This window comes from Erythrolamprus reginae, chromosome 2, assembly GCF_031021105.1.
Source record: "Erythrolamprus reginae isolate rEryReg1 chromosome 2, rEryReg1.hap1, whole genome shotgun sequence".
Lineage (NCBI taxonomy): Eukaryota > Metazoa > Chordata > Lepidosauria > Squamata > Dipsadidae > Erythrolamprus > Erythrolamprus reginae.
The window spans coordinates 165,923,367-165,950,834 of record NC_091951.1 but is presented as its reverse complement, the minus strand read 5'-3'; the positions used below and the strand labels follow the sequence as shown (position 1 = coordinate 165,950,834).

General features: G+C 38.2%; 1 protein-coding gene across 2 annotated transcripts in view; it reads right to left on the bottom strand.

The window, feature by feature from the left end:
- Positions 1-27,468, bottom strand: part of LOC139161316 (cholesterol transporter ABCA5-like) — a 95,027-nt gene that overhangs the window by 43,312 nt on the left and 24,247 nt on the right. For both annotated transcript variants that reach the window (XM_070740279.1, XM_070740280.1), the window contains 16 exons: positions 26,768-26,956; positions 24,335-24,482; positions 22,639-22,807; positions 20,295-20,353; positions 19,814-19,924; positions 18,458-18,633; positions 17,715-17,834; positions 14,830-14,968; positions 14,614-14,704; positions 12,917-13,056; positions 12,496-12,615; positions 11,718-11,919; positions 8,003-8,172; positions 6,657-6,829; positions 3,055-3,192; positions 1,297-1,410 (listed from right to left, as the gene is read on the bottom strand). In XM_070740279.1, the coding sequence (XP_070596380.1) occupies positions 1,297-1,410; positions 3,055-3,192; positions 6,657-6,829; positions 8,003-8,172; positions 11,718-11,919; positions 12,496-12,615; positions 12,917-13,056; positions 14,614-14,704; positions 14,830-14,968; positions 17,715-17,834; positions 18,458-18,633; positions 19,814-19,924; positions 20,295-20,353; positions 22,639-22,807; positions 24,335-24,482; positions 26,768-26,956 (2,259 nt within the window). The remainder of the gene's footprint in view (positions 1-1,296; positions 1,411-3,054; positions 3,193-6,656; positions 6,830-8,002; positions 8,173-11,717; positions 11,920-12,495; positions 12,616-12,916; positions 13,057-14,613; positions 14,705-14,829; positions 14,969-17,714; positions 17,835-18,457; positions 18,634-19,813; positions 19,925-20,294; positions 20,354-22,638; positions 22,808-24,334; positions 24,483-26,767; positions 26,957-27,468) is intronic.

The following is a 27,468-nucleotide window of genomic DNA, read 5'->3' as shown; positions in this document are numbered from 1 at the left end:
AAACTGTAGTATACAAACTGTAGTATATACAGGTTGTATCACTAAGGGTTTGGCATTTAACAGAATCATAGAACAGTGTAAGAGATCTCAAAAGTCTTCTAATCCAGCTCCCTCCTAGGACAGATCAACTCAGACAAATGGCCATCCAACTCTTGTTTCAGAATCTCTAGAGATGAAGTGAGATAATTCCATAAAATAACCTGTTTTTTAAAAGTTCTCAGTCAGGAAATTCTTCCTTATAGAGTCTGGATCATCATTGTAAAATTTCCAATCACTGGTATTTGTTCTAACTGTGGGCACTACAGAAAATGAATTCATACTCTCTTTCCATACCTGACAGCCTTTTAGATGTCAGGAAGACTGCCATCATATCTCTCTTCTTAAAGATGGACTTTTTTTAAACATTCTTCTTCATACAACACTATTTCCAATCCCAATTATCTTTGTTGCTTTTCTCTGTATCATTCCCATTTCTCAGCATTCAACTTGTATTATGGCACCCCAAATTGGATTCAATGTCAGGTGAGGTGTGCCCAGGGCAGCATACAAGCAAACTTTATTTCCCGTGAAATTGACATATGTCTATTGATGCAGACCAAGATTGCATTGGGTTTTTTGGTAGTAGGAACACACTGTTGACCCATGTTCATTTGGCTGTCTACTAAAGGTTCTTTGTACAAATACAATTGCTGATCCAGGTTCTATATAGGTTCTATATCTTACACTGTTTGCAATTATGTGGGGAAAGACCCAACATTCAATATCAAGACCCTTTTGACATTGAGCCTGTTTTCTGAAGTGTTAGCAATCTTTCCCATCCTCTACAAGCTTCATGTCAGCTACAAAATTGCTCAGCATCCACTTTATTCTCTTTTTTAAAAAAATGTTGATAAATACTATGCCAGGACAGAATCTTACTGCACATTTCTTTTCATGGAGATATACCAGTACATTCATTGAGGACCATAAATTATCTATGGTTATTCAACATTCCTTTTGGTAGCAGCAATATCACAGTATTCTATTTAATCTACATAAAATATGTTTTTAACAGTGTCATACTGGTTTCTAATAATCACTTTCTTCTTTAGATACTCATTGTTTGATTATCTTTTCTAGTATTTTCTCAGGCATTGATGTCAAACCTAACTCAAAGGCACACCACAGAAATGGGCATATCAGTCCACAGATTATTAATTTTTTATTTTTATTGTACAGAATGTGTTTTAATTTGTACACCACCCAGAGTCCACCCATCCATTAGATATATATTTTTAAAACATTATGATTTGTTACCTTGTGGTTTTCTGCATTCTCCATGGCAAAATATGATGGCATTCCAGTGACAAGAACTCCTAGTATGACAGCTTCAAAATACAGCACAAGAGTGAAAACTGTGTCAGTGATTTCCTGCAAATAAGAGATTTTCGTGTAAGAAATTTTTTTTCTTAAAAAACAACAACCTTGAAATCTAACAAATCTAAACACATGGCCTGCTTATTTTGGTATGCTATATATCAGTGATGGCGAAACTTTTTTGGTTTGCGTGCCAAAAGGGGTGTGTGTGGGTGTCCTAGCATACGTACACGTGCCCACATGCCTTCCCTCCCCCCATGCATGTGCACATACACACACGCTGCCCCCCGGGCGTGTGCACAGACCTTTCTGAAGCCTGGTAGGTGAAAAAAATGCCCAAACGGGCAAACCGGAAGTTCAGGGAAAACACACTTCTGTTTTGCCATTGTGCTGTTTTTTGCACTCTAGGGCTTCAGGAATCTTCCCCGAACCCTCCAGAGTACATTTTTCCAAACTTCCGGTTTGTCCATTGGGCGGGGTTTGTTTGGTTTTTTTTTGTCTCCCGAGCTTCAGAGAAGCTTCCCTGAAGCATCCGGAGGGGGAAACGGCCATTTCTCAAGGCCAAAATTCAGCTGGCCAGCACACGCATGGATGTCTCGCGTGTCCTCCGATATGCCTCACCCATGGCAAAGTCTCGTATGCTATAGATAATGTCTGATTAACTGCATTTTGTTTCATCTGTTTCATATTAAATAATACTACAATACCAACTAATTTCAATCTGTAATGAATTTGCATCAATACATCAAAAATAGGCAGAATTCTAGAACTTTAAATAACATGATTAAGCCTCAAAATTTATGAATATAATTTTCACTAATGATGTATCACCTGATACTGACAAAAATGAATCCACATTATATTTCAAAACTGCTCTGCAACCATTTCTAACTGCTACCATATGCTAGGTAGCAGTTAGAAATAAAAATACTAGGTATTTTTCCTTTTTATGTTATCCCTTCCTATAATTCATAAATTTCAAGATAACTGTACATTCTTTATAATGTTGGAACCCAGGTTATGCCTACATTAAGATGCACAGAATTTTTTTATCTTGCCATGGAGGTATGAGCTGTATTGTGCTATGAGCTATATTATGTAATGCATTCCAGCATTCTTTCAAATCATAAAGCAGAGAAAATGAAGAGCATTACATGCATGACAGCACTAAAATCATTTTTGAGAAAAGACTTAAATATGTCTTGACTCTCACAGTTGATAGTTCTTCAAATTATTACCAAAAAGATGGAGGCACATCTTATAACCAGTTGAGAATCATTGTATGTCACGAGCATTTTAAATCAGATCAGTCATGGCAACAATCTATTTATACACAATTAGCAAAATACACTTTCTTGAAAGCATATGTTGAGACTTTCCAGTTTTCATTTTTCAGGGAATCTCTGGTCTGAAGTGGCATTTTGCAGCTTAAAATTTCTTCAACATACATGGAAATTATTCTGAAAATTTGTATTACGCAAATGGTAAAACTAGAGCAAACAAAGCTTGAAAATACATGTACAAAGCATTGTAACAAAATGCTTAGTGAGTAAAATCAATCAACTGGATCAGATTGGAGCTATAGTAGAATACTGGAAAAAATGGCCACAATGTTTTAATTCCTAGTATATAACATAATTATACATTGTTATATATAGAATTAACAATATCAGCATTTGGACTTTTACATTCACTTACTTGAAAGAAAGGGTTACTCCAAACCTGGATCTTTTCAGTTATGTTTGAATTGTATAGATAGAAGTTGCTAATAATATTCATCATAACAGGTAAAGAATGTATCATGGTGCGATTAAAAGCAGCAGTAAAGATATAACTCTGTAACAACAAAGATAAAAAATTAAAATATAAAAAAGTTATATTTATGAGAATACATCTGAGTATAATGTAACAAGTGATAAATATCTCATTACTAAAATGAACATTTAGAAACATACAATGATGCAATGTACTGTAGTATCATTCAGGCTATTTTAATTTTAAATCTCTGATACAATCATTGAATTCATTAATAACAATCTACATGCAGTTAGATGGAGAAGTTATTTTGTGGCACACGCGATTAATACACTTGTATGAGTCTCCTTGGCAATTTGTCAGAACAGAATAGAACCTTGATGTAGGAGAAGAACAGGCAGAGCTGGAGGTCGAAGTTAAGCGAGTCAGCAGTCTAGTCACTACATTCCCAAAAATGGTCTAAGCTCAACCACTCTTGAAACTCTCTTAAATTCTACTGACCTTTATCTAGTGTCAGTCCTTGATTGTTTGTTGATCAGATTTTCATGTATAGACCTGAGCATTAATTCTTAACTGCAACTTAAGGCATTGTCCTGATTTTTCACATCTGACAGTTCGTGAATAAACCTTAATTTGCTAAGAATGAAATTGAGAGATGACCTATTTTCTTTTTGTGATGCAACTCACGGGGCAGCCTTTGCTATCACAATAGGGCCGCAGTGGCTATGCATTACCTCCAGAAACAGCTCATTTCTTAATGTCAGACAGGAGACTGGGGAAAGCTCTTTAAATTGAAATCATATTTGAGGATGTCACAGAGACCAATAATTAGCCTCTGTCAGAATAAAGTGCTGTACTGGATAAACTTTAGCTTGATCCAGTAGGGTCTCTTGTAATTTTTGTCTAGTGTTACATAAAATAGCAGGCATTTTTCTTTTCTTATATTTGGTAGCAGCTACTATGCAATGGTATGAATATCCTTTAAGGAAAATTTCTTTGATGCATATTTTGACAGGTTTTCTTTATCCTTAATAATTTAAGATGAAGAAATTTTAATTTTTAGATTGATGGTTTCTGGATCACTTTTTTTGTGTGTGGGGGGGATAAATTCTGCTTGGCCCAACTGTTTTCATGTTTCATGTCTGTTCTTACTTAAGAAACCCTGAAGAAGGATTTTTTGTTTGATCTGGATTATGATTCAATTATTAGCCCAAGATGTACATTGTGTGTACATTAATATCTCTGAGATAGATGGGTGATTAAGAAATATGAAAGATAAATAAATAAACTTATTATTTTTGTTGTATAGTTTTATTTATTGTTGGATTATTTTTATTGCACCTTTATTACTTTGGATTATTTTTATTGCACCTTTATTACTCAGTCTGCGGAGAGGGGCGGCATACAAATCCAATAAATAAATAAATAAACCTACTTAACACTCCCTCTTCCAATTTTTCTGTCAACAACCTTGAGAGATGGGTTGGGCTGAAAGAGTGACAGGCCCCGTCACCAAGCGGGTTTCGTGCCTAAAGTAGGACTGGAACTCATCGTCTCCTGTCTTATAGGTCACCCCCTTAACCATTCTACCAAAGCGCCTCATTTCCTAATGTTAAACCTCTGTGTCCCACCCAGAGTTGTTGTCCCTACAAGGGAAGCTATATATATTGTTTGTATGTATGTATGTATGTATGTATGTATGTATGTATGTATGTATGAATGAATGAATGAATGAATGAATAAATAAATAAATAAATAAATAAATATTTTTGTTATTTTTAATCTTTCCCTATGTTTTATGTTTGGAATAGCACTTCACATTTAAGAGGGATAGTCAACATTTTAATGGCTAGGATGTTGTACTTCATATTTTGGGGACAAAGGATCAGTAACAATGGGAGAAGCAAAATCAGCAGCATTCATATACACAGGGCTAGAATTTCATGCCCTGTTCCACACACCCTCTGGGGACTGGACAATTGCAGTAACAGTGATTTCCAGGTGTCCCAAATGAGCACCAAATATTATTTAAAATAAATACTATTATTCATTTTATGGATAAGTATACATTTTATTCCCTCATAGAACTGAAGTATCCAAAAGCAATTTATCATCTACAAACTTATTGTCCCTAGCAAATTTGATACAATTGTTTTCAGATCATATTGTACAACTGATGATGATGTTCGTCCATCATGTTCTAAGAGGACCTTGACATCTAATGAGTTCTGGGCTGTACCCAATGTGTCCGATGGTGGCTGGTAAGGCTGTATGGGCACGAAATGTTCTGCCACGTGTTGAACAGACATATGTAGGCACCATTTGCAGCTCTGGCTTTGCAGAGTGCTCGCTTCTCTTCTGTTACAATTGTTCTTCTGGCCTCAGATGTCTGGCGCCTTGATGGATCAGCATGCGCCATGTTGGTCGATCTTGTGCCAGAGTTTCCCAGAAACTGGTGTCGATATCGAGGGACTTGAAGGCAGCTTTCAACTTGTCTTTGTATCACTTCATTTTGTCCCCTATGCAATCGCTTTCCTTTAGACAGCTCACCATAGAGGAGCTGTTTAGAGATGTAATGGTCTGACATCCTAGCAACATGGACTGCCCAGAGTGTCTTGGCTTTCATCAGCAGGGTGGGGACAGGCAAAGGGTCACTAACATATAAATCCAATAAATGAATGATAAATGAAATAACAACAGGAGAAGCAAAATCACCAGCATTCATATACACAGGACTAGAATTTCATGCCCTGTTCCACACACCCTGGGAACTGATGGGAGTCCTGCTCTGGAGAGGACCTCAGTGTCAGTCACCTTATCCTGCCACCAGATCCTCAGAATTCTATGGAGGCAGGTCATGTGGAAAGTCATATAGATTTTGTCCCTTTACTGTAATGATGGGCTCTTGCTTGGTATTTGGCCTTTGGAGCTGGCTGATGCTCACTTTGGTCTTTTTTATGTTGATAAGGAGACCAAAGTTGTCTCATGCTGCTGCAAAATTATCCATGCTGGCTTGCATTTCCTGCTCTGATCCAGTCGTCAGCAAAGAGGGGGTCATGTAGCACAGTCTCCTTTATCTTGGTGACAGTCTGGAGTCTTCGCAGGCTGAACAGTTTCCCATCAGTCCTGTATCTCAGGCTAAATCTCAAGGAACTGTTCTGGAAGGCATCTGACAGCATGGCTGAAAACATGCTGGAAAGGTTTGGTGCCAACATGCACCCTTGCTTGATGCTCTTTGTGATGGAAAAGGTCTCTGAAGCTTCCCCATTGTCCAGCACACAGGCCATCATACCATCATGAAATTGACATACCATCAGGATGAATTTATCAGGGCATCCAAATTTTGACATGATGTGCCACAAGCCTTCACAACTGATAGTGTCAAAGCCTTAGTGAGATCCACGAAGGTAGTGTACAATTCACAATTCTGCTCTTGACACTTCTCTTGGAGCTGTCGGGATGCGAAGATCATATAACTACATATAATTGCACACACATTTTACTAAATTCCTAGATATTCAAAGAGAATTATTATCTCTTCTTACCTTGTCTACTTTAAATATATTTAATGCAGCACTATGTGGGGCAAACGACACATATCCACTGGTGTTTAATGATGCACTGTGAAAATCTGTTGATTCATAATCACTGTCACTGAGTACCTCTGTCAATATATTCTGGTTTCTAAGAGCACTAATTAAATCATCTATGTTTGATCCTAGATTAAAAAAAGGACAATGTGGCATAAAAATATCACAACTATTCCATATATTCATAGCAGTTGAAGTATATAACATTTAACCACAGTTAACTCTTTAAAAGATTCAGGTACAATGTAACAATGATCTGGAGAGAGAGAGATGACAATATACTGTACTGTATATAAAAAAAGTGAGTACTTTTCAATTCTAAAATTCTAAGAGCTTTAGGAAATGGCATTTGAGTGGGGTGGACCTGAAAATTGCAACATCATGAAACACCTTTTATAGCACAAAGGAAAAGAGCTTATGATGCAACCTTGCTTTTGTTCCTGCAGTTGGAAAGGTTAGGTTCTCCATTGGTCATTGGTTCCAGGACCAAATGAGTCCAAAAAACAATGAGTGCCAAACAAATTTTTCCCATAAGAAATAATGTAGTGAGTCACAAGGCAGTCGGCATTGACAAGTTCTAACTGTGTAATGAGTACCAAACAGATGATGAGTATCGGGACAAAATGTTGACATCAAAATGCGCTGAGTACCAAATTTGAGCAGTTGAATAACAAGGTGCCATTTTACTGTAATTTATTTTCAAAATTATTTCCTTAAATTTTTAAATTACTTATTCCTTATTTGAAATAAAACTGAGAGAAGCTAATATCTAAAGTGGTTACCAAAGTTACTTCTCTTCTATGGTTTTTTGGGAGAATCTATGTCATCTTTTCAATCATTTTCCAGCTCTTAAATACCCAAGATACTGTATCAATACAGGTAATCCTCACTTACTGACTGCCTCTATCAGCAACTTTTCAAAGTTACCACAATGCTAAAATAGTTTATGACTGGTTCTTCAACTTGCAATCTTCACAGTCATGTGATTGTGGAGAAGCTGGCAGGAAGTTGCAAGTCACCCTTACATGATGTTGCATTTAACGATCCACATTGATTTGCTTAACAATTGCAAAACAACCAAAGTTGTATGTCTGGCCCAGTCACAACCACATCAGTTAGCGATGGAGTTTCCAGTTCCAATTTTGTACTTTGTTTCAAAAAGCTAGGATATAATCCTTTGGAACAATAAAGTCCACCTGTAGTGGATTTTATAAATATGAAATAAAGCAGTGGAAATATCAGGAATTGAAATAAAACCAATCCATATATTGCATTTAAAATGTAATTGTTAAATTTCTTACCAGTGGAGTTTTGAATGAGGAGACTAGTTTTGTACTTGTCATATGTTTCATTGGTCTTAAGAAAATATAAATTTGGAGTTAGCTGTATAGGGACTACAGCTTTTTTGAAATAGTGATGTACAATAAATATAAAAATCTGAATAACAAAAAACACTGTAAATAACAAAAACCTGAAAGAAAAAAACAGAGGTCAATTTAAGAACTAGATCAGAATTAGGCAGGCTTGTTTTGAGGAATTCATTATATTACACAACTTCACAGTCCATCAGTCTGTTACTAAAGGAATCTTGAGATATTGAGAACTGTAATTAGCGTATAAAATACACCGGAATATAAGATACATCTAGATTTTAGAGAGGTGGAAAACAAGGAAAAAAGTATTCTGAACCAAATTGTGTAGTAATATATTATTTAATAAAATACCAGTGTAGCAGAATACGTTTTGCAAACATGTATACTTTTTACAAACTTCAAACTTGACAGCTTTAAGACTAGTAGACTTCAACTCCCAGAATTCCTCCTCCGGTCATGCTAGCTCAGGAATGGGAGTTGAAGTCCACAAGTCTTAACCTTGCCAAGATTGAAGACCCTTGCACCCCTAATCCCTAACCCAGGGGTCTTCAAACTTGACAGCTTTAAGACCATCATGCTAGGTCGGCTAATTAGAAGGCAAAAACATCCGCATTTTTGCAAAAAAAAATGGGCCGTTTTTCGCCTGGTTTTTTTAAACAAAAAATGGGTAGGCAAAGAGTCTGGGAAGCCTGCAGGGACTCCTGGGTGTGGGAATGGCAAAAATGTCCCCATTTTTGTGGAAAATAGACTGGGTTTTTGCCTGTTTTTTTCACAAAAATTGAGAGATTTACCCCCAGGACCCAGGAGCCCTCTGCAGGTTTCCCAGGCCCTCTGTCCAAAAATGAGATGCAGAGGTCGGGCTTCAGGACAGCAAAAATGGCTCTATTCAGTGTATAAGACACACCGACATGTCCACCCTCTTTTTTTTGGGGGGGGGGGTGCGTTTTATACTCCAAAACATAAGATAAATGCTTTTGAATATGAATTTTAACACACACTAGTTATAAATAAGCTTATAAATACTTTTAAAACTCTCAGTATACAATGAAATGCAGCAAATATGCAGAAAAATATTTTTGACAATTATTGCTAGAGACTTCAATAAACCAATCAGACTGAGCTATGCCAACATTTCTCCCTTCCTTGAGTGAGAATGGGAATAAGATTGTAGAACTAGCAAGTAAGGTGTTTGCATCCAGTGTTGATATCAGTCAGTTTGTTGCTACAAGCTATCAATTTTAGGAATCATCATTATCTGAAAAAGGAATATTGGCAGTAAAATGTAAAAATTTAAACTATCAATTTAACAGTATGCAAACAGACTTCGATTGGTATATAAGTCTAAATGCTATTGTTATTACTATAGAAATAACTTTCAAAGAAACACTACAAGAAATCATAATAGCTGTCAGTGGGGACATTTGGAACACAGTAGATACAAACCTATGGTAAACGGCTCCAAACTTGATTGCAGAAAATACGACTTCAGTAACAGAGTTGTCAATGCCTGGAATGTACTACCTAAAACTCTGTGGTTTCTTCCTCAAACTCCCCAAACTTTAACCTTAGACCAGTGATCGCGAACCTATGTCACAGGTGCCATAGGTGGCACACAGAGCTATATCTGCTGGCATGTGAGCTGTTGCCTTGGCTCAGTGCCAAAGTGCATGTGTGTGCTGGCCAGCTGATTTTTGGCTGACACAGAGGTCCTAGGAGGGCGTTTTTGGCTTCAAGAGAGCCTCTGGGGGGTGGGTGAGGGTGTTTTTACCCTCCCCTGGCTCCAGGAAAGTTTTGGAGCCTGGGGATGGTGAAACACGAGCCTACTGGGTTCACCAGAAGTAGGGAAATAGGCCATTTCCGGCCTCCTGAGGGCCTCCAGGGGGCAGGGGAAGCTGTTTTCACCCTCCCCAGGCATTGGATTATGGATGTGGGCACTTATGCATGACATGCCATCACTGCCTTAGACTGTCTAGTGTCGACCTCACCCCATTCCTAAGAAGTCTTTAAGGGGCGTGCATAAGCGCACTATTGGACCCAAATCAGCATGGCTTTACTGAAGGCAAATCATGTCAGACTAATCTCATTGATTTCTTTGACTATGTCACAAAGGTGTTGGATGAAGGTGGTGCCGTGGATATTGCCTACCTGGACTTCAGCAAAGCCTTTGATACGGTTCCACATAAAGAGCTGATAGATAAATTAGTGAAGATTGGACTTAATCCCTGGATAGTTCAATGGATTTGCAGCTGGCTGAAGCGTAGACATCAGAGTGTTATTGTTAATGGCGAGTATTCTGAGCAGAGTCAGGTTACAAGCGGTGTGCCACAAGGGTCTGTTCTGGGTCCTATTCTTTTTAATATGTTTGTGAGTGACATAGGGGAAGGTTTGGTAGGGAAGGTTTGCCTATTTGCCGATGACTCTAAAGTGTGCAATAGGGTTGATATTCCTGGAGGCGTCTATAATATGGTAAATGATTTAGCTTTACTAGATAAATAGTCTAAGCAATGGAAACTGCAGTTTAATGTTTCCAAATGTAAAATAATGCACTTGGGGAAAAGGAATCCTCAATCTGAGTATTGTATTGGCAGTTCTGTGTTGGCAAATACTTCAAAAGAAAAGGATTTAGGGGTAGTGATTTCTGACAGTCTCAAAATGGGTGAACAGTGCAGTCAGGCGGTAGGGAAAGCAAGTAGGATGCTTGGCTGCATAGCTAGAGGTATAACAAGCAGGAAGAGGGAGATTATGATCCCACTATATAGAATGCTGGTGAGACCACATTTGGAATACTGTGTTCAGTTCTGGAGACCTCACCTACAAAAAGATATTGACAAAATTGAACGGGTCCAAAGATGGGCTACAAGAATGGTGGAAGGTCTTAAGCATAAAACGTATCAGGAAAGACTTCATGAACTCAATCTGTATAGTCTGGAGGACAGAAGGAAAAGGGGGGACATGATCGAAACATTTAAATATATTAAAGGGTTAAATAAGGTCCAGGAGGGAAGTGTTTTTAATAGGAAAGTGAACACAAGAACAAGGGGACACAATCTGAAGTTAGTTGGGGGAAAGATCAAAAGCAACATGAGAAAATATTATTTTACTGAAAGAGTAGTAGATCCTTGGAACAAACTTCCAGCAGACGTGGTAGATAAATCCACAGTAACTGAATTTAAACATGCCTGGGATAAACATATATCCATCCTAAGATAAAATACAGAAAATAGTATAAGGGCAGACTAGATGGACCATGAGGTCTTTTTCTGCCGTCAGACTTCTATGTTTCTATGTTTCTAGTGTGCCTACTGTCCCTCTCCTAATATTTATTGTATTTGTATCCATTTCATGTATTCATAATCATGTTTATACTTGTATCTATCTAATAGATGCTTTACAAAAATAAATAAATAAAACTGTTGTTGCCTTCTACTTCACCTCTTGCCATCATGTTCCTTCAACTGCCTTCACACATTCCTTGCCTCTAGAATGACGCTGCTGTGCTTCAAAAAGGGCCTCACCCATTACCCACCCATTTTAAAAATAGCCCAGACTAGTTGAAAGCTACCATATCCATGCTTTTAATTGCTTCTGTTTTAGCAGCAATATCTGATCTTAGATAAAGTTAATTCAAAGTTGAGATACTTACACCACTGCTACTGACTTAATTTCACGTTTCAAGTTGAGGAAATGAACCTTTGCCATAGTTGTGACTTGCTTTTTCCAGAGAGATTTCTTGTTCACCACACAAGATTTTACTTCAGAGAGCATTAGTAGGCTCTGCTCTAATTCATCAGTAGATTTTGTATCAATTTCTTCTTCTTCTTTTTCTGAGCTGAATACACTAAAGTCTAAGAAAAGAAAAGAATAGATTGGGTAGTTTTAAATTTACTTCCAAGTAGATTGGTGTATATGTGTGTGAATATATATAGGTAGTCCTCAACTTATAACCATTCATTTAGTGAGCATTTGAAGTTACCATGGTTTGTTTTTCCACACTTACAACCATTGCAGGGTACCCGTGGTTATGTGATCACCTTTTAGGGCCGTCTGACAAGCAAAATCAATGGGGAAGCCAGATTCATTTCACAACCGTGCTATTAACCTAACAACTTCAGTGATTCATTCACTTAACATCTGTGACAGGAATGGTTGTAAAATGGGCAAAACTCAAAAACTGTCTTGCTAACAGCAGAAAATTTGGGCTTAGTTGTGGTCATACATTAAAGACTACCTGTACAAATAATTTGAAGGAACTAGTAAAGCTTCCATCCCAAAAATGTCAATGGCCAACCCAATTTTTAGAAATGGGAAATTCTACTGTTTTACAAACTGAAATATAATTGGATAATGAAACAATATTAATGAGACAACATTTATGTATTTAAAAGACAGTATAGGAAGTTAGGCAGTTTTTCTCCCCTTACCTGCTTGGTCAATCTCTGCTTCAGCTTCCAGCTTGAGGAAAACATCCTCCAGGGTTGTCATGGAAACACCATAAGAAATAACACCCAAATGAGCATGGATATCTAGATCAGCAAACAGCCCTACAAGAAAAAGTAGCAGTGGGGGTCTTAGTAATGAATTTGTAAGTGCAATCATATTTCTCTGCAATGCCCTTTTTATAGTTGCTCAATGAACGGTTTTCTAACTTCCCCAAAACTTTATTCCAAAAGAAGGAAAAAGACAATGGTTAGGTAATAAATGTTCCTGCAGTTAGATGTTCTTTGTTAAAGTAACCACCAACTAACTCTCTGTATGTTAATATTATAGTCTTTTGAGCTCAAATGCAATTAGAAATATAGCCTTCTGCTTTTCTCTGAATTCAATAATAGGAAAAAGTTATACCTGAAAATTTGTCCATATCTTTAAATGGCAATGCATATATCAATTGTTCTTCATTCTGTTTTAGCAAACTTGATCCGGGGATGTGCTGTCTGATGACAGATGCTGTAGCTTCTGTGTTACAATACCTATCTATGTGCATACTAAGAAATACATATAGGCATCATTACTTTGCAAAGGGATGCACAACATTCATTATAGGAATAAGAATTATTCCTCCTTACTGTATCTGTATCTGTATTTTAATAATCCAGTTCATGAAGGGTATTCATAAATATTATTTGTTAGCATCCTAAGCATGTTTACAATATAAAGTAGTAATATTAAATAAATTTCAACAAAATCTAAACATTAAAAAAATGACTACTGAACAACCCAACACAAAAGTTCAACTAATTTAAACTACAGACCAGAAAGGTCAAGTATAGTTTAAAACCCCTTTAAATGATACCAGATCAAAGTCAGGAATACATATAAGTAGTCCTCAACTTACAATGTATAGGTAGTCCTTGATTCGTGACCATTTAAAGCTATAATGGCACTGAAAGAAGTGACTTTCTTTCTTACAAACATTGCAACATCCACATGATAACGTAATCAAAATTTGAACGCTTGGCAACTGGTTCATGTTTATGACGATTGCAATGTCCCAGGGTCATGTGATCACTTTTTGGGACCTTCTGACAAGAAAAGTCAATGAGGAAGCCAGATTCATTTAACAGCCACATTCCTAACTTAACATCTGCAGTGATTTACAGAACTGTGGCAAGAAAGATCATAAAGTGGGGAAAATTCACTTAACAGCCATCTCATATAGCAATGGAAATGTTGAATTCAAATGTGGCTGGAATTTGAGGACTACTTGTAACATGTTCTTCACCAAGAGGTTTAAGCAATAATGGAGGAGCAGGTAAATATGATTTACTTACTGTTTCCCTAGTATATTAATGCAAGCATAAGCATAGCTGGACTCAAATTGCTTCAAGATCAATGTTAAGTACTCTTAATTGAGATTTAAAACTGAACTAGCAACTGACAGTAGGATAAAAAGTACAGATAATCAGTCTAGTCCAGTGATGGCGAACCTATGGCACGGGTGCCACAGGTGGCACACAGAGCCATATTTGCTGGCACATGAGCCGTTGTCTTAGCCAGCTGATTTTTGGCTCACACAGAGGCTCTGGGAGGGCGTTTTTGGCTTCCAGAGAGCCCTTTGGGGGGTGGGAGAGGGTGTTTTTACCCTCCTCCGTCTTCAGGGAAGCCTTTGTAGCATGAGAAGGCGAAACACAAGCCTACTGGGCCCACCAGAAGTTGGGAAACAGGCCATTTCCGTCCTCCAGAGGGCCTCTGGGCAATGGGGGAAGCTGTTTTCGCCCTCCCCAGGTATTGAATTATGGGCGTGCGATAGCGCACACCTATAGTCTTTTGGCACCCGAGAGAAAAAGATTTCGGCATCACTGGTCTAGTTTTATCAAAAATGTGAATAGCTATATTCCATACTAGCTGAAGTTCTCAAGTAATTTTCAATGACAACTTCAAGCCAAGCATGGTAACAATGTTAATCATACAACCCAATTCATATTACGATCCCCTAACAATGTAATAATTTCAATTTCAAAGTTATTTCAATGTGTTTAAAGCACAGAAATATTGAAGGAGAATTGTGAAAAACATTAGAACAGAACAGAAAGTAGTTGTACCTCAAACGATAGCCAATTCCCCATTTTGTCTTAAGGAAAAGGGAAGATCCAAGACATTTCAGCATTCCTTGAGAAATTACAGCCTTCCGATCTAGAAGTGGGCCAGAAGGGATCTTTATCATAAATAGATAAAGCTTATACAGTACTGACCAAAAGTAACTTATTTATATTATGGATAATATATATCTAACCTAACAGGCATCTAATTGAACATGCCTGCAAGAATGTCTGCTTCATCCATGAAATGGGTACTGAACACTGTCACGTGGTTGGCTTTTCTTCTTTTCAAGAGGTTCCAGACTGTATGTCGGGAGCATGGATCCATACCAGCAGTTGGCTCATCCAAGAGTAACACCTAAACAACAGCCAGGGAAAACAATAAATAAAGCCAAGTATTAATTTTACAAAAACAAATGCTGCATGGCATCAAAACTACAAGAAAAATATCGTCTCCTAAATGGTCTGAAGGTGGAGAGAAATCCAATAAAGCCCCATGATGGGCGGAGTAACTGGGGGGGGGGGGGGAATTGCCGATTACTAAAGGGGAAGGAGGCTAAATTATAATTAATCCTTGCTTAACAATGGCAACTGGGACTGAAATTTCCACCACTTTATGCTGACATAAAGCGCAATGTCACAATATTGCATCATTTATGGATGGCAAGTCTCCATTGTTGATTGAGGATCACAGGTCCTGAACTTATGACCTCACCTGATCGCAACTTAAGACTTCCTGCAAATTTTCAAAAAAGTGGTGTCAATAGGGAAGTTGGCAGGAAGCTGCAAGTCCTGTGTGATTTGCAACAGGCTGGCAGTCACTTCCAAAATCCTTTATTTTGCTGTACAGTGATCCCCCGAGTTTCGCGATCTCGATCATTGCGAAACGCTATATCGCGATTTTTCCACCCGATGACGTCACTCCCTTCCTTTCTCATCTTTCTCTCTCTCTTTCTCTATCTTGCTTCTTCCTCTCTCACACTCTCTTCCTCCCTCTCTCATCTCTTTCTTTCCTTCTCTCTCTTTCTCTATCTCTCCCCCTCTTGCTCTCGAGCGGCGGGCGGCACCCAGGGAAGGTTCCTTCGGCCGCCCACCAGCTGATCTGCTCGGCAGCGCGGCAGCAGCGAGGAGCCGAAGATGGGGTTCGGCTCCTCGCTGCTGCCGCGCTGCAAGCGAGCGGCAAGCGAGCAGCCGGGCGGGCGGGCAAACGGGCAAGCGGCAAGCGATCTTGGGGTTTCCCCTTTGCCTGGGCGACGGGGAAACCCCATCTTCGGCTCCTCGCTGCTGCCGCGCTGCGGAGCAGATCAGCTGTTGGGCGGCCGAAGGAACCTTCCCTGGGTCTTCCCCGGGTCTTCCCCGCCGCCCGCACGCAAACTCCACCATCTGCACATATGCGGCCATGGAAAAAGGGGCGCGCATGCGCAGATGGTGTTTTTACTTCCGCACCACTACATCCCGAAAAATCGATTATTGCGAGGGGTCTTGGAACGGAACCCTCGCGATAATCGGGGGATCACTGTATTCCAAAAACACTGAAGATTAAGCTTCATAATACAGTGCAAAGACATGGGCATGATCTTTATTTGCCCTGTCCTGTCTAGTTTCCCAGCAAATTTGGCACAGAGCAATCTTTCCAGGATGGGTAGTAGACAAACGCAGATAAGCATGATGGGAAGCTGGCCTTAACATATGCTTCAGCGAATGTGCCAATAAAAGCACTCAAGTGTTGCATTCATTGCAAAGAAGAGATTTTCATTGGCACCTCTTTGTCCAAAAAGATGCTGTTCCTTCACAGTACGTTATCTTTTAAAAGTGAATATGTTTTATTTCACTAATAAGCCAATCATGACTTAGAAATAATAAAGTAATGTATACCTGTTTGGATTTATACCTTTGAGCAGAAAATCTCTGTGTGTAGCATGTGCGCATGTGTGTGTATGTGCTCACATCCATGTGCAGGTCAAAGAAAAGTGGAACTTTGTCTGCTTCTATATACTGAAAAAGTCCTTTTCCAGACTCTCAGTTCACTGGTGCAGGTGCTATAATTGTGAGTTGTTTTTGCTTCAATACAGTACTTATTTCTAATGATTCTATTGATATTTCTATTTTGAATTTTCTTAATTTTTCTTTACTGACACTATGTATTACTAAATTAGTTATTGCATTGGCATCCTTCAGTCTTGAAAGACCATGGTATCATGCTCTGGATTCCTCATGCTAAATGATAAATTAGTTACTAAATTAATTAATTTAATTAATTAAATTACTAAATTAATGCTAAATTAGTTATATGCTTTCATTTATGGTAACGTAATTTTGTAACTATTTTTTAAAAGTTTTGTTCAGATAAGTGCAATAAATATTTTAGACATAGAAGAGCCCAGAATAAAATTTGGTGTTATTTCGCTGTGGATATAGATGTAAACACATCTGAATAAATACCCTTATGTTCTGTAATTCATTTGTATGCTTCAATGAAAATGTTTAGGCAGCTAGAAAGCCATGTGAAATCTACAAGTTCTTGTGCGTTTAAAATGCTCCTAAAATACTATTTTAAGATTAATTAGAGCCAATTGAGAAGAAGTAGAAATTTCATGTGTGGGAAAAGATATTAATTGCTTAAGATTTTGTTAAGGAGACTGCTGCTGTTGAAGGCCTGCTTGGGCAAATAGTATTTTATTATTTCCAACTCTCCTAATTTGTACAACACAATTATAGTTCAGTTTGTACGTAAGGGCGCAAACATGTGATAGCAAACACGTGTGTGCCCACACCCATAGTTCTGTGTCCCCGTCCCCCCCTCGGGCATGCGTGCAGGACTAATTGAAGCCTCCGGACCTCCGGGTGGCCCATTAATCCATTTTTCACCTTGCCCAGGCTTCAGGGAAGCCTTCTGGGATCTGAAGCCTGGGGAGGGCGAAAATGGCTGAAGGCTGAAAATCAGCTGGCCAGTGCACATATTTGCTGGAGCAATTTACAGGGCAATGCCTCGCATGCCCTCAGATATGGCTCCGCATGCCACCTATGGCATGCATGCATGCCATAGGTTCTCCATCACAGTGATATAATATTACTACTAATATTTCAGTTATTTTGCAATTTACCTTTGGATCCCCGAGAATTGCAATTCCAATTGACAGCTTTCTTTTCTGTCCACCACTTAGTTTTTTTGCTTGGTTATCTTTAATGGGCTGCATATCCAAATCCAATAAAATCTTTTGTACCTTTCAAAATCAAGTATGAAAAATATTTAGAAATAATTAAGCAAGTAATTTCATAATTAATCAGGCTATTGTCACTAAAGCTCAAGGAATCTAAAAATTTTGTAACTTACCATGATATAATACATTATAAAAAATAACTACAAAGCTATATTAGTTATTCCCTGCAATTTCAAAACCAATCCTACTCCAGAAGAATTAAGATGAGAAGTCTGCAAAACAAACACAGTATCTATCCCTTCATCTATCCATCATCCATCCCTCCATCCATCCAATCATTGAAGTGATTTTTTAAAAAAATATTTTGATATAAAAATATATCTTTTAAAATAGGTCGAACCGGTATTTGAAAGTGCAGAAGAACTAGTAGCAGGAAAACCAACAATTACTGATGCCTATACCTATCTTATATCATTCTTCTATTTTGTAATATTTTTATCTTAACTTCTGTAAGCTTTTCTGTTTTAGAAGCGTTCTCAAAATAAAGTAGCATGGTATGGAATCTGAATGTAAAAGATGCAGTCAATACATTATTACACATTCATGTAAAATTATCTTTATTTTATTGAAGGATATATATGACACCATTTTGACAATTAAAAATAAATAAATTTTATTCTACTCACCTCTTGTATCACATAATTGGGATGTATTCCTTTAATTGCAGCAACTATAGACAAATTTTCTTCCACAGTTAATACATCAAAATGTACATCTATTTGTTGACATACTCCAGTTATCTTTCTGGCATCCAGCATTTCATCAACTTCAGAAACTCTGTATCCACAGATTGATGCAAATCCTGATAAACACGAACAAGGAAGAAAATGATTGCTACTAAAATACATATTATACATTCATGTATACATCACAAAAAATGATGGACTGTTACTGGACTGTGACCATATAATAGACATCAAAATTAGAGATTTCTTCAATAGGAAATTAAGAATATCTCTCTCTTCCTGAATTTTCCCCAAGTTAAAATTAGAAAAAATAAAATGAAAAACTGCAGTCTTTTCTGCATGCGTATTTCCATAGTTTGTAGAAAGGAAGCAAAAAATCAAAACATTAAGTCCTACATGGAATGAGCCCTGGCTATTTGAGGGATGTCTTGCATAGCATCTGCCTGGTAGATTTGATCCTGCAAAGCTTGTGCATTCTTGATTCCATTAATTAAACAGTATCCTCTACCAGAATCCCAGAAGTGTGCCTTCTCTGTAGTAAGATTTTGCACTGAGGTTCCTCCTGAGAGCCAAATGGCCTCCACTCTGCTGTGGTTTAGAACAGCCATGAAAACTTGGCGATTGGTGAGGGAGAGGGATACCCCTTGCTTCATTCTATTGGTTCCACACGCTTGCTGTATTTTAATCTCATATGCTTTATTGTTTTTATAATACTTTCTTCTTTGGTTGTTGTGAGCCACCCAGGGTTGTTGAGAACAGAGTAGAATTGGAATGGTAGAGGATGGAGTGATAATGAAGATGATGATACAATAGGTCTTGGCATCATGCACAGAGCAGTTTCTTTACAAATTGAGATTTATTTGTACTTTATTTTTATTTGTCATTGGTGCATGGGTAGAAAAAGAAACATATATTTAGTAAATCAAACAGAACAAAGGGATAAGCAAGCAAACAGCAAGATTACACTCTCAATATCTGATTCCACCATCCTGCAATTATAACTTCCAGTCAATCTATATAATTAAAAGAGAGCAAAAATAACTTATTCGTAACAGAAATGTCAAGTTACGTGCAAGTATTCTGCACTGCATGGGTACGATATTGCTTTGGAAAGATTTGCAATCCTTTCTCCTAAATTCTGGGGTTGAAGTCATGATCAGTTGGAAAGTACAGCAATAGGTTTTATGCATTAATCATTGGAAGGACCACAGAAAATGGAATGGATCAAATCAAAATGTAATTTCTCTTTACTTGCCATTAAATATGGCAAGTCAAAATTATTTTTATCATACTTACCATCAGAAGGTGGGCACAATCCACAAAGAATGTTCATTAATGTTGTTTTGCCAGTTCCGCTATGTCCAAGTAATGCTGTAATATGGCCCTCATATATATCAAAGGATAAATCTAATAAAATGATGACATGATTATGCCAACAGGGGAGAAGTTAATTATGTTACACCACACTACTAATCATTACATTACTATTAAACATTAAGCCGCCCTGAGTCCTTCGGGATTGGGCGGCATACAAATCTAAATAGATAGGCAGACAAACACACAGACAGATAGATAAGACAATATAAAACCGCATTCACCTTTGAAAAACAATTTCTGTTTAACATATCAATATAATAAATTTATAGATTATTTAATATGCCATTAAACAGGAACTTGCCAGTATGCAAACTTTTAGTTATCAGACAACAAGAAAACTCCACTTAAACCTCAAGGATATTTATAATTATAAAGAGTTGAAAATACTCAAAAATCTTACTTTTTAAAGCCTCCACAGTTTCACCTTTTTTAACAAAAGATTTCTGGACAGAGTTGATTCTGAAAGAAAACATGGTAATTTTTTTTTAATGAAAGCTAATATTTTAGCAAGATAAAAATAAGCAATATGAAAGAATCATTACGTTCGCATGAATATTTTTCAAATCTAAATTAACACTAACTGAAGACTCAAAAGTGTACTTGAAAGTTTCTCAGTTTCTGAGAGCTCTCAAGTAGGGAACATGTCTAAATCTAGTATCCTAATTTTCCCTTAGACTTTAACTTTATTGTCAATGTAAGAAATAGTTGAATTCAGTATAATAATACTATTAAAGATGAAAGGTTATATTTCCTAATTTTAAAGACACTAAATCACTGGCACTTACATCTGTTCAATGACTTTAACATTGATTCTCAATGGAAAGTCAAATGGGTCACTGAACGCCTTGGTATAGGTAGATATATAAATGATTCCACAAAAAGGGTAACAGGCTTTGAACTACCTTGTCAGCAATGGATAATACTGAATAGGATTTGTACCCCACACCATGTCTGCCGGGACTCTCTGCATAAATAGGGGAATAGTATCCTCCTCTAATCATAACTGTGGGTCTCGCACAGTGAAGGGCTACCAAAATTTTTACTACCACACTTATGCATTTTCTTTCAACATCTTTCAGTGCAAAATGGGTGCTCTGAGGTGGAGCTCCATTTTCGCTACCCCACTGCGTTCCCCCCGTCCAGGCAGTAGCCCAACCCTGGTCTAAAGCCAAACTGTAGATCACATCATGACTGGCTGAGGGTATATTCTGGTCCAGTATCTGATTTTAAACATAAAGGATGCTATGCTTCAATGTTAGATGGCCTAGACTTTGGTATTTGAATACAGTGAGTGATCCCCCGGTTATTGCGTCCCCGACCATTGCGAACAGGGTAATTTGCGATTTTTCAACCCGGAAGTCAAAATACCATCTACGCATGCGTGCCCTTTTTTTCTATGGGCACGCATGCGTAGATGGCAACCGGGAGATCAGCTGCTGGGCGGCTTCCCTGGGTCTTCCCCCTCTTGCTGGCATCAGCGAGGAGTTTCCCCACCGCCCACGCAAACTCCTCGCTGCCGCTCGCCCGCCCTTCGCCTGCCCACGCCGTTCGCTCCCCCTCTTGCTGGCGGGAGGGCGAGAAGCCCTCCCCAGCACCCGCTCGCCCGCCCTTCGCCGCTCGCCCGCCCTTCGCCCTGGCTGCTTCTTCCCAGCGGAGAAATTCCAGCCCCCACCTGGTCCCGCCCGATCCTCCTCCCTGAGGCAGCTCACCCTCCCATGGCCGCTTCCTCCACCCTCCATCGCAAGCCCTCGCCACCGCAGCCAACGCGCGCTGCGATCTTCAAGCCCGGCTCCTTTCGGCCCAGCATCCCGGGCCAAGCAGCTGCCTTCCATGACTGAGCCTGGCTGGCCCGGAAGATCGTAGCGCGCGTTGGTTGCAGCGGCGAGCGAAGCCAAGCCGGCAGCAATGTCGCTGCCGCTGCAGCCAACGCGCACTACGATCTTCCGGGCCAGCCAGGCTCAGTGACGGAAGGCAGCCGCTTGGCCCGGGATGCTGGGCCGAGAGGAGCCGGGCTTGATCCGCTGAGCCTGGCTGGCCCGGAAGATCGTAGCGCGCGTTGGCTGCAGCGGCGGCGACATTGCTGCCGGCTTGGCTTCGCTCGCTCGCCGCTAAGGAGCCGAAGATTGGGGGGCGCCGCGGCTCTTTTAAAACATCGCCGCTGACATGGGGGGCTTGCTAGCACCCCCCAAACCCGGGTTGGGGGTTCGGGGGGGTGCTAGCAAGCCCCCCATGTCACAATTAATGACACTATGAGGATTACTGAAGAATGGCTGTTGCTAAGCAACACAGTCATGTGACATTGCATTTTATCACTGGATCACTTTGAGATAAAAATTCCAGTCCCAGTTACCATCATTAAGTGAGGATTATCTGAACACTTTCTTTATTGTGACTCACATGACATAAAAAGATTTTCAAAACAGCTGGGTCAAATATTGACAAAATATGGTGCTTAAAATGCTTTAGGCAAAAAGTTTGGAAGTAGGGTTTTTTTGTTTTTTGCAAAGTGAATTCTTTATACAGTCTTTTAAAAAAACCTCTTGGCTTCATGGAATTCACATATGAAATTCATTACATAATATTTCTGTTGCAAACTCAATCTTAGTCCATAGTTGCTGATCGTATAAGCTTCTGAGTTATCGAACTTAGACAAGAAATTTAGGTAAGAAACTTCAAATTAGATAAAGAAATATTAGCACCTGGCTTTAGCTGTTGAAAGGAAACCACAGAATAGCCAATCATACCTGATAGCTTCTTTTCCTTGAAACTCTGATGATACGGGTTCAATGATCTCATTGAAATCTAAGTTCCTGTTAACATTGCTTTCATATAATTCTTTGTAATTTTTTGTTCTCTTTGACCAAAATGAGGGCTTGAGAAAGAAAAAAAAATGTCTACGCAATCCATATTCTCCTGAACAATAAAAGAAAAATAACATCTACAAATATTAAATGCTGCTAGTTATAATATACTATAAACATTTAAAAGCTGTATGTTCACTAATTCTGGTCGAATGATTTAATTACCGTATTTTTATTAATTATAGGTAGTCCTTGACTTATAACCATAATTGAGCCCAAAACTTCTTCTGCTTAGCAAGATAGCTGTTAAGTGAGTTATGCCTCATCTTATGACATTTCTCAGCATCATTGTTGAGTGAATCGCTGCATTGTTAAGTTAGTCACATGGTTGTTAAGTCAATCTGGTTTCCCTATTGTCTTTACTTGACGGAAGGGCACGAAAGTTCCCTAGGACACTGCAATTGTCATAAATATGAGTCAGTTGCCAAGTGTCTGAATTTTGAACACAATACCATGGGGATGCTGCAATGGTTGCAAGGGTGAAAAACGGTCATAAGTCATTTTTTCAGTATTGTTGTAACTTTGGTCACCAAACTGTTGTAAAAGAGGACTACCTGTATCAAACTCCAGAAAAAGAACAATGTTTTAAATTTTCAGTATAAAATAAATCAAAACTCTATTGCTCAAATAGATCAAGAAGTATATCACTCAGTTCGTATATCTACTATGCCAAAATGCAAACTACAGTATTTGAGTTTTCTTTATGAGATATTCAACAACATATTATTTAAGAAATGGCTTAACATCCAGAATGAAGCATCTGTAGTGAACTATTTTTTTAATATAACATGAAATAAACTTGGCACAATAAAATTCATCAGCTGGTAGAATTTATCCGCATGCATTACAAGTATTTGTACTTTTTGATGCCTTTGATATATTGGAAAGATGCTAATGCACAAGTAAAAGTTTCACTTTCATAACTTTAACTCTGTGGTTAAGTACTTTCCCTATATCAACAATACAGAGAAATGTTCTCTGTTAAACTAGAAGTGGTTTTGGACTGAAATATAATTAAATGCACTCTATCCCAATTTAAATAGAATGGCAAGTTCTGATTTGCTGACAATCTAAAACTAAAAAGAGACATCTGAGTGTAAATTGCTATTTTTTATTAAATCAAACAGCTTCCAACTTTTCAAGAGAAAAGGTATAAAGAAACAGTTCAAATATTTAAAAACTATGTCAGATTGTATATTATTGTCCTCAAGAGTTAGTCATACATTTTTGTTGTGTTTCTTTGTGAGATAAGGGTTTTGTAAACTATAATGGCTAAAGCAATTAATTCAGACTTTTTACGTGTCATTTTTTTTAAAAAAACCTGAATGTTATATTGTAATACATATGAAATAACACCACAAATAGTCATAAATTCAACTTTCAACATAGTGCTATGAAGCAATCATACTATAGTTTTTTATCAAGTATTCAGACTGCAAAAAAATCCCTGCAGAGAAATTCATTCATCCTTCAAAATATAAGTATTGCTACAAATATATAAAAAATGCTCTTTGCTGATACAAATATCTTGAGTTTTGAATTTAATGCTCATTTTTCTTAGTCAGACATTCAATCATACCTGGAATAACCTGATCCAGGTAAACTGCTAATAGTAGATAAAGCACACTGTCAAGAGTCAGGAGCAGTATAACAGTAATAAGTGGATAAGGTCCGTAAGTTAAATTTGAAAAATTAACTCCTCCTTCATAATCTTCTAAGTGCATAACCTGCAAATAAATATGGAATTTAAATATTATTAGGAATATCATCATAGCATTAAATTATTAGGGAAGTAATGGCACTTTTGGCACACCACTGCAAATTAGCACAACTTGGCACATATGAATTCTTTCATTTTAGCAATAAATTTGAAATCACTTTATACTTAAGGATTTATCATTGATCTGGTTTAGCTTAGGTATTTTGGATACAGCTTGTTTATTGTTTATTTTTATAATTAGCTTTACCCAAACCAATTTTAATATTTCTGAGGTTAATTCTTAACTTCAAACTCAGGCAGTTAATACTTATATTAAAAATAAGCACATATTTTATTGCACATATAAGCATCAAGTTTTCAAATGGTCATAGCCTTTTGCCATGGTGATCCACATTTTTATTGCAAATTTCTAAACCTGCTATATTGCAACCTTTCTTTTTCATCTGAAATTTCAAATAAACTAGTGACAGTCATGAACAAAAAAATATTAAGCAATATTTTTTACATACTATGACCAGAATACTATAGAAATAGCTTCCATAGAAGAACAATAGCTATTGTTCCTGCTGTAACATAATGAACTTATGACCTAAATTGCATCAAAAATAAATTGTTTCACAAATGTTGATAAAGCTTCTAAACAAGATTACAATTAATAATCATTTCCTGCATATCGGTAATCCTCAGCTTACGTCCACTGCTTCAGGGGCCACGAAAAGTTACAAAACTAGTGCTGAAAAAATGGACTTATGATCAGTCCTTGATGTTCTGACTGCTGTGATATGGTTGTGATCTGGGTGCTTGGGTCATGATAACACTGCAGCAAGCTGCATTACATGATCCCCATTTGTGACCTTCCTTGCTGTCTTCCCAGAAGCAAAATAAATGGGGAAGCCAAAAGGAAAGGTCGCGAGACACCACAGTAAATCGCTTTCACCACGTTTTCACACAAAGAATCAGCTATGGACTATAAGATTGCAGAGGTCTCCTATTCTGTGGCACCCAACACCAACCACACTGTATAGCACTGATGGCGAACCTTTTTTTTCTTGGGTGCTAAAAGGGTGTGCATGTGTGCCCATACCCATAATGCAATGACTTCCCCCGTGCATGCAAACAAAACCCATGCATTACCCACCACACATGCGCACAAGGCTCATTGAAACCTTTGGAGCCCGTGGATAGCAAAAACGAATTCCAGCTGATTTACAGCCTTCAGGAAGGCAGAGAGGAGGTCGTTTTTGCCTTCCCCAGGATTAAGAAGACGCCGGAGCCTGTGGATGATGAAAAATGGACCCAATGGGCCTACCGGAAGTTTGGAAACCAACTTCTGGTAGGCCCAGTGGGTTCGTTTTTCGCTATCCAACTCCGGAGGCTTTCCTGAAGCCAGGGAAAGGCAAAAATGACCTCCCCCCACCCTCCAGAAGGCCAAAAATCAGTTGGTCAGCGTGCACATGCACACTGGAGCTTCTACAGGTCAACGCCTCATGTATCCTGAAATATAGCTCCGTGTGCCAGCTGTGGCACATATGCCATAGGTTCGCCATCACAGCTCTATAGCATGTGCCTGTCTATGGTACTTCCTTGTTTCTGGGGACTCCCCAATATGGCCTCTGCCAATTTTCCCTCGCCTTCCACCAGACCTCCTGTGCCCCCACTGAGCTGCTTGTGCTTCCTAGCTCTCATCTGCAGCACCACCCACACTTTTTACCTCAGAGTCTTGCCTCTTTCTATCTAATGGCCCAGACAGATTTGGGTGTTATAGCAATAATAGCACTTAAAACATGTACTACCCCATTATACTCTGGGTATCAGTATATTGCCTCTAACAATCTGGGCCCTCATTTTACCGATCTTGGAAGGATGGAAGGCTGAATCAACTCTGAGCCATGTTGAGATCAAACTCCAGGCTGTAGGCAGAGTTTGCCTGCAATACTGCATTCTAACCACTGCACTGCCAGGGATCCTGGGTTTTGATAGCAACTTGAACCTCTATCACTAAGAAATGTGGTTACATGACCTGTGCTTTATCATTGCATTAACAGTAACAACCCTGGCCACAATTGCTGTCATAACCTAAGAAATAGCTGTACAGTGCTCAATAAAGAATCTTATATCTTTCAATTCCTATTCTAAGATTATTAGTTTGTTACAGAAATCAGTACTTAACAAGTATTTTTAACTGACAAAATTTACTGCAAGTATAGATCTCTCTCACATACTAATGTCTATAGCTGGGATTTGAACCATAAAAAATTGTGCAGCAATATGCAAATAATGTATTTTACTAACCTGTGCAACGCCAATTAAAAATGTGCATTGACACAGAGGGCTTACCAGCCATACAAAGGATTTTGGAATATCCTCTACCAGGAAAATGGTCAGACCCACAATACCAAAAGCCAGGGTTGACAAAAACTCAACTGTACCAACATGTTTTGATTTTTTGAAAAGAGGAGTCAACATGAATGCAAAGAAAACCTAAACGGAAATGAAACAATTATTTAAATGCATTAGAAACTTTACAGTAAAATCCTGAAATGATGGTCTTTACCTTGATATTGCAACAATTAAAATAATTAAAATTTAATGTACCAATGGCTTTCATTGGATTAGGTTTTTTTTAAAAAAATTCAAGTTATGTGTTTTGAGGGTGACCAGAGGATTTAAAAGTCAGAGATGATGAAGGTATTTCTAAATTTCTAGAAAAACATGACTATCATAGACTGCAATATTCAATTTTACTTTATGGTAAACTAAAATGTCATATATAAAAATACTCTACTAAAGACAAGATATATTTTCACTGAGTTAAAAAAATAATATTGTATCCAAGGACAAATCACCTTTTCAAACAGAATCCTTTCCACTTCAGGAATGTCAGTGACTGAGAGACAACTGAAGTCATGACGTTCTTTGGGGGTTTTTTAGTTTTATTAATTCATGTGTAAATAATTAAAAATGAGGATAGCAATCAGCAGTGGGTTGCTCCC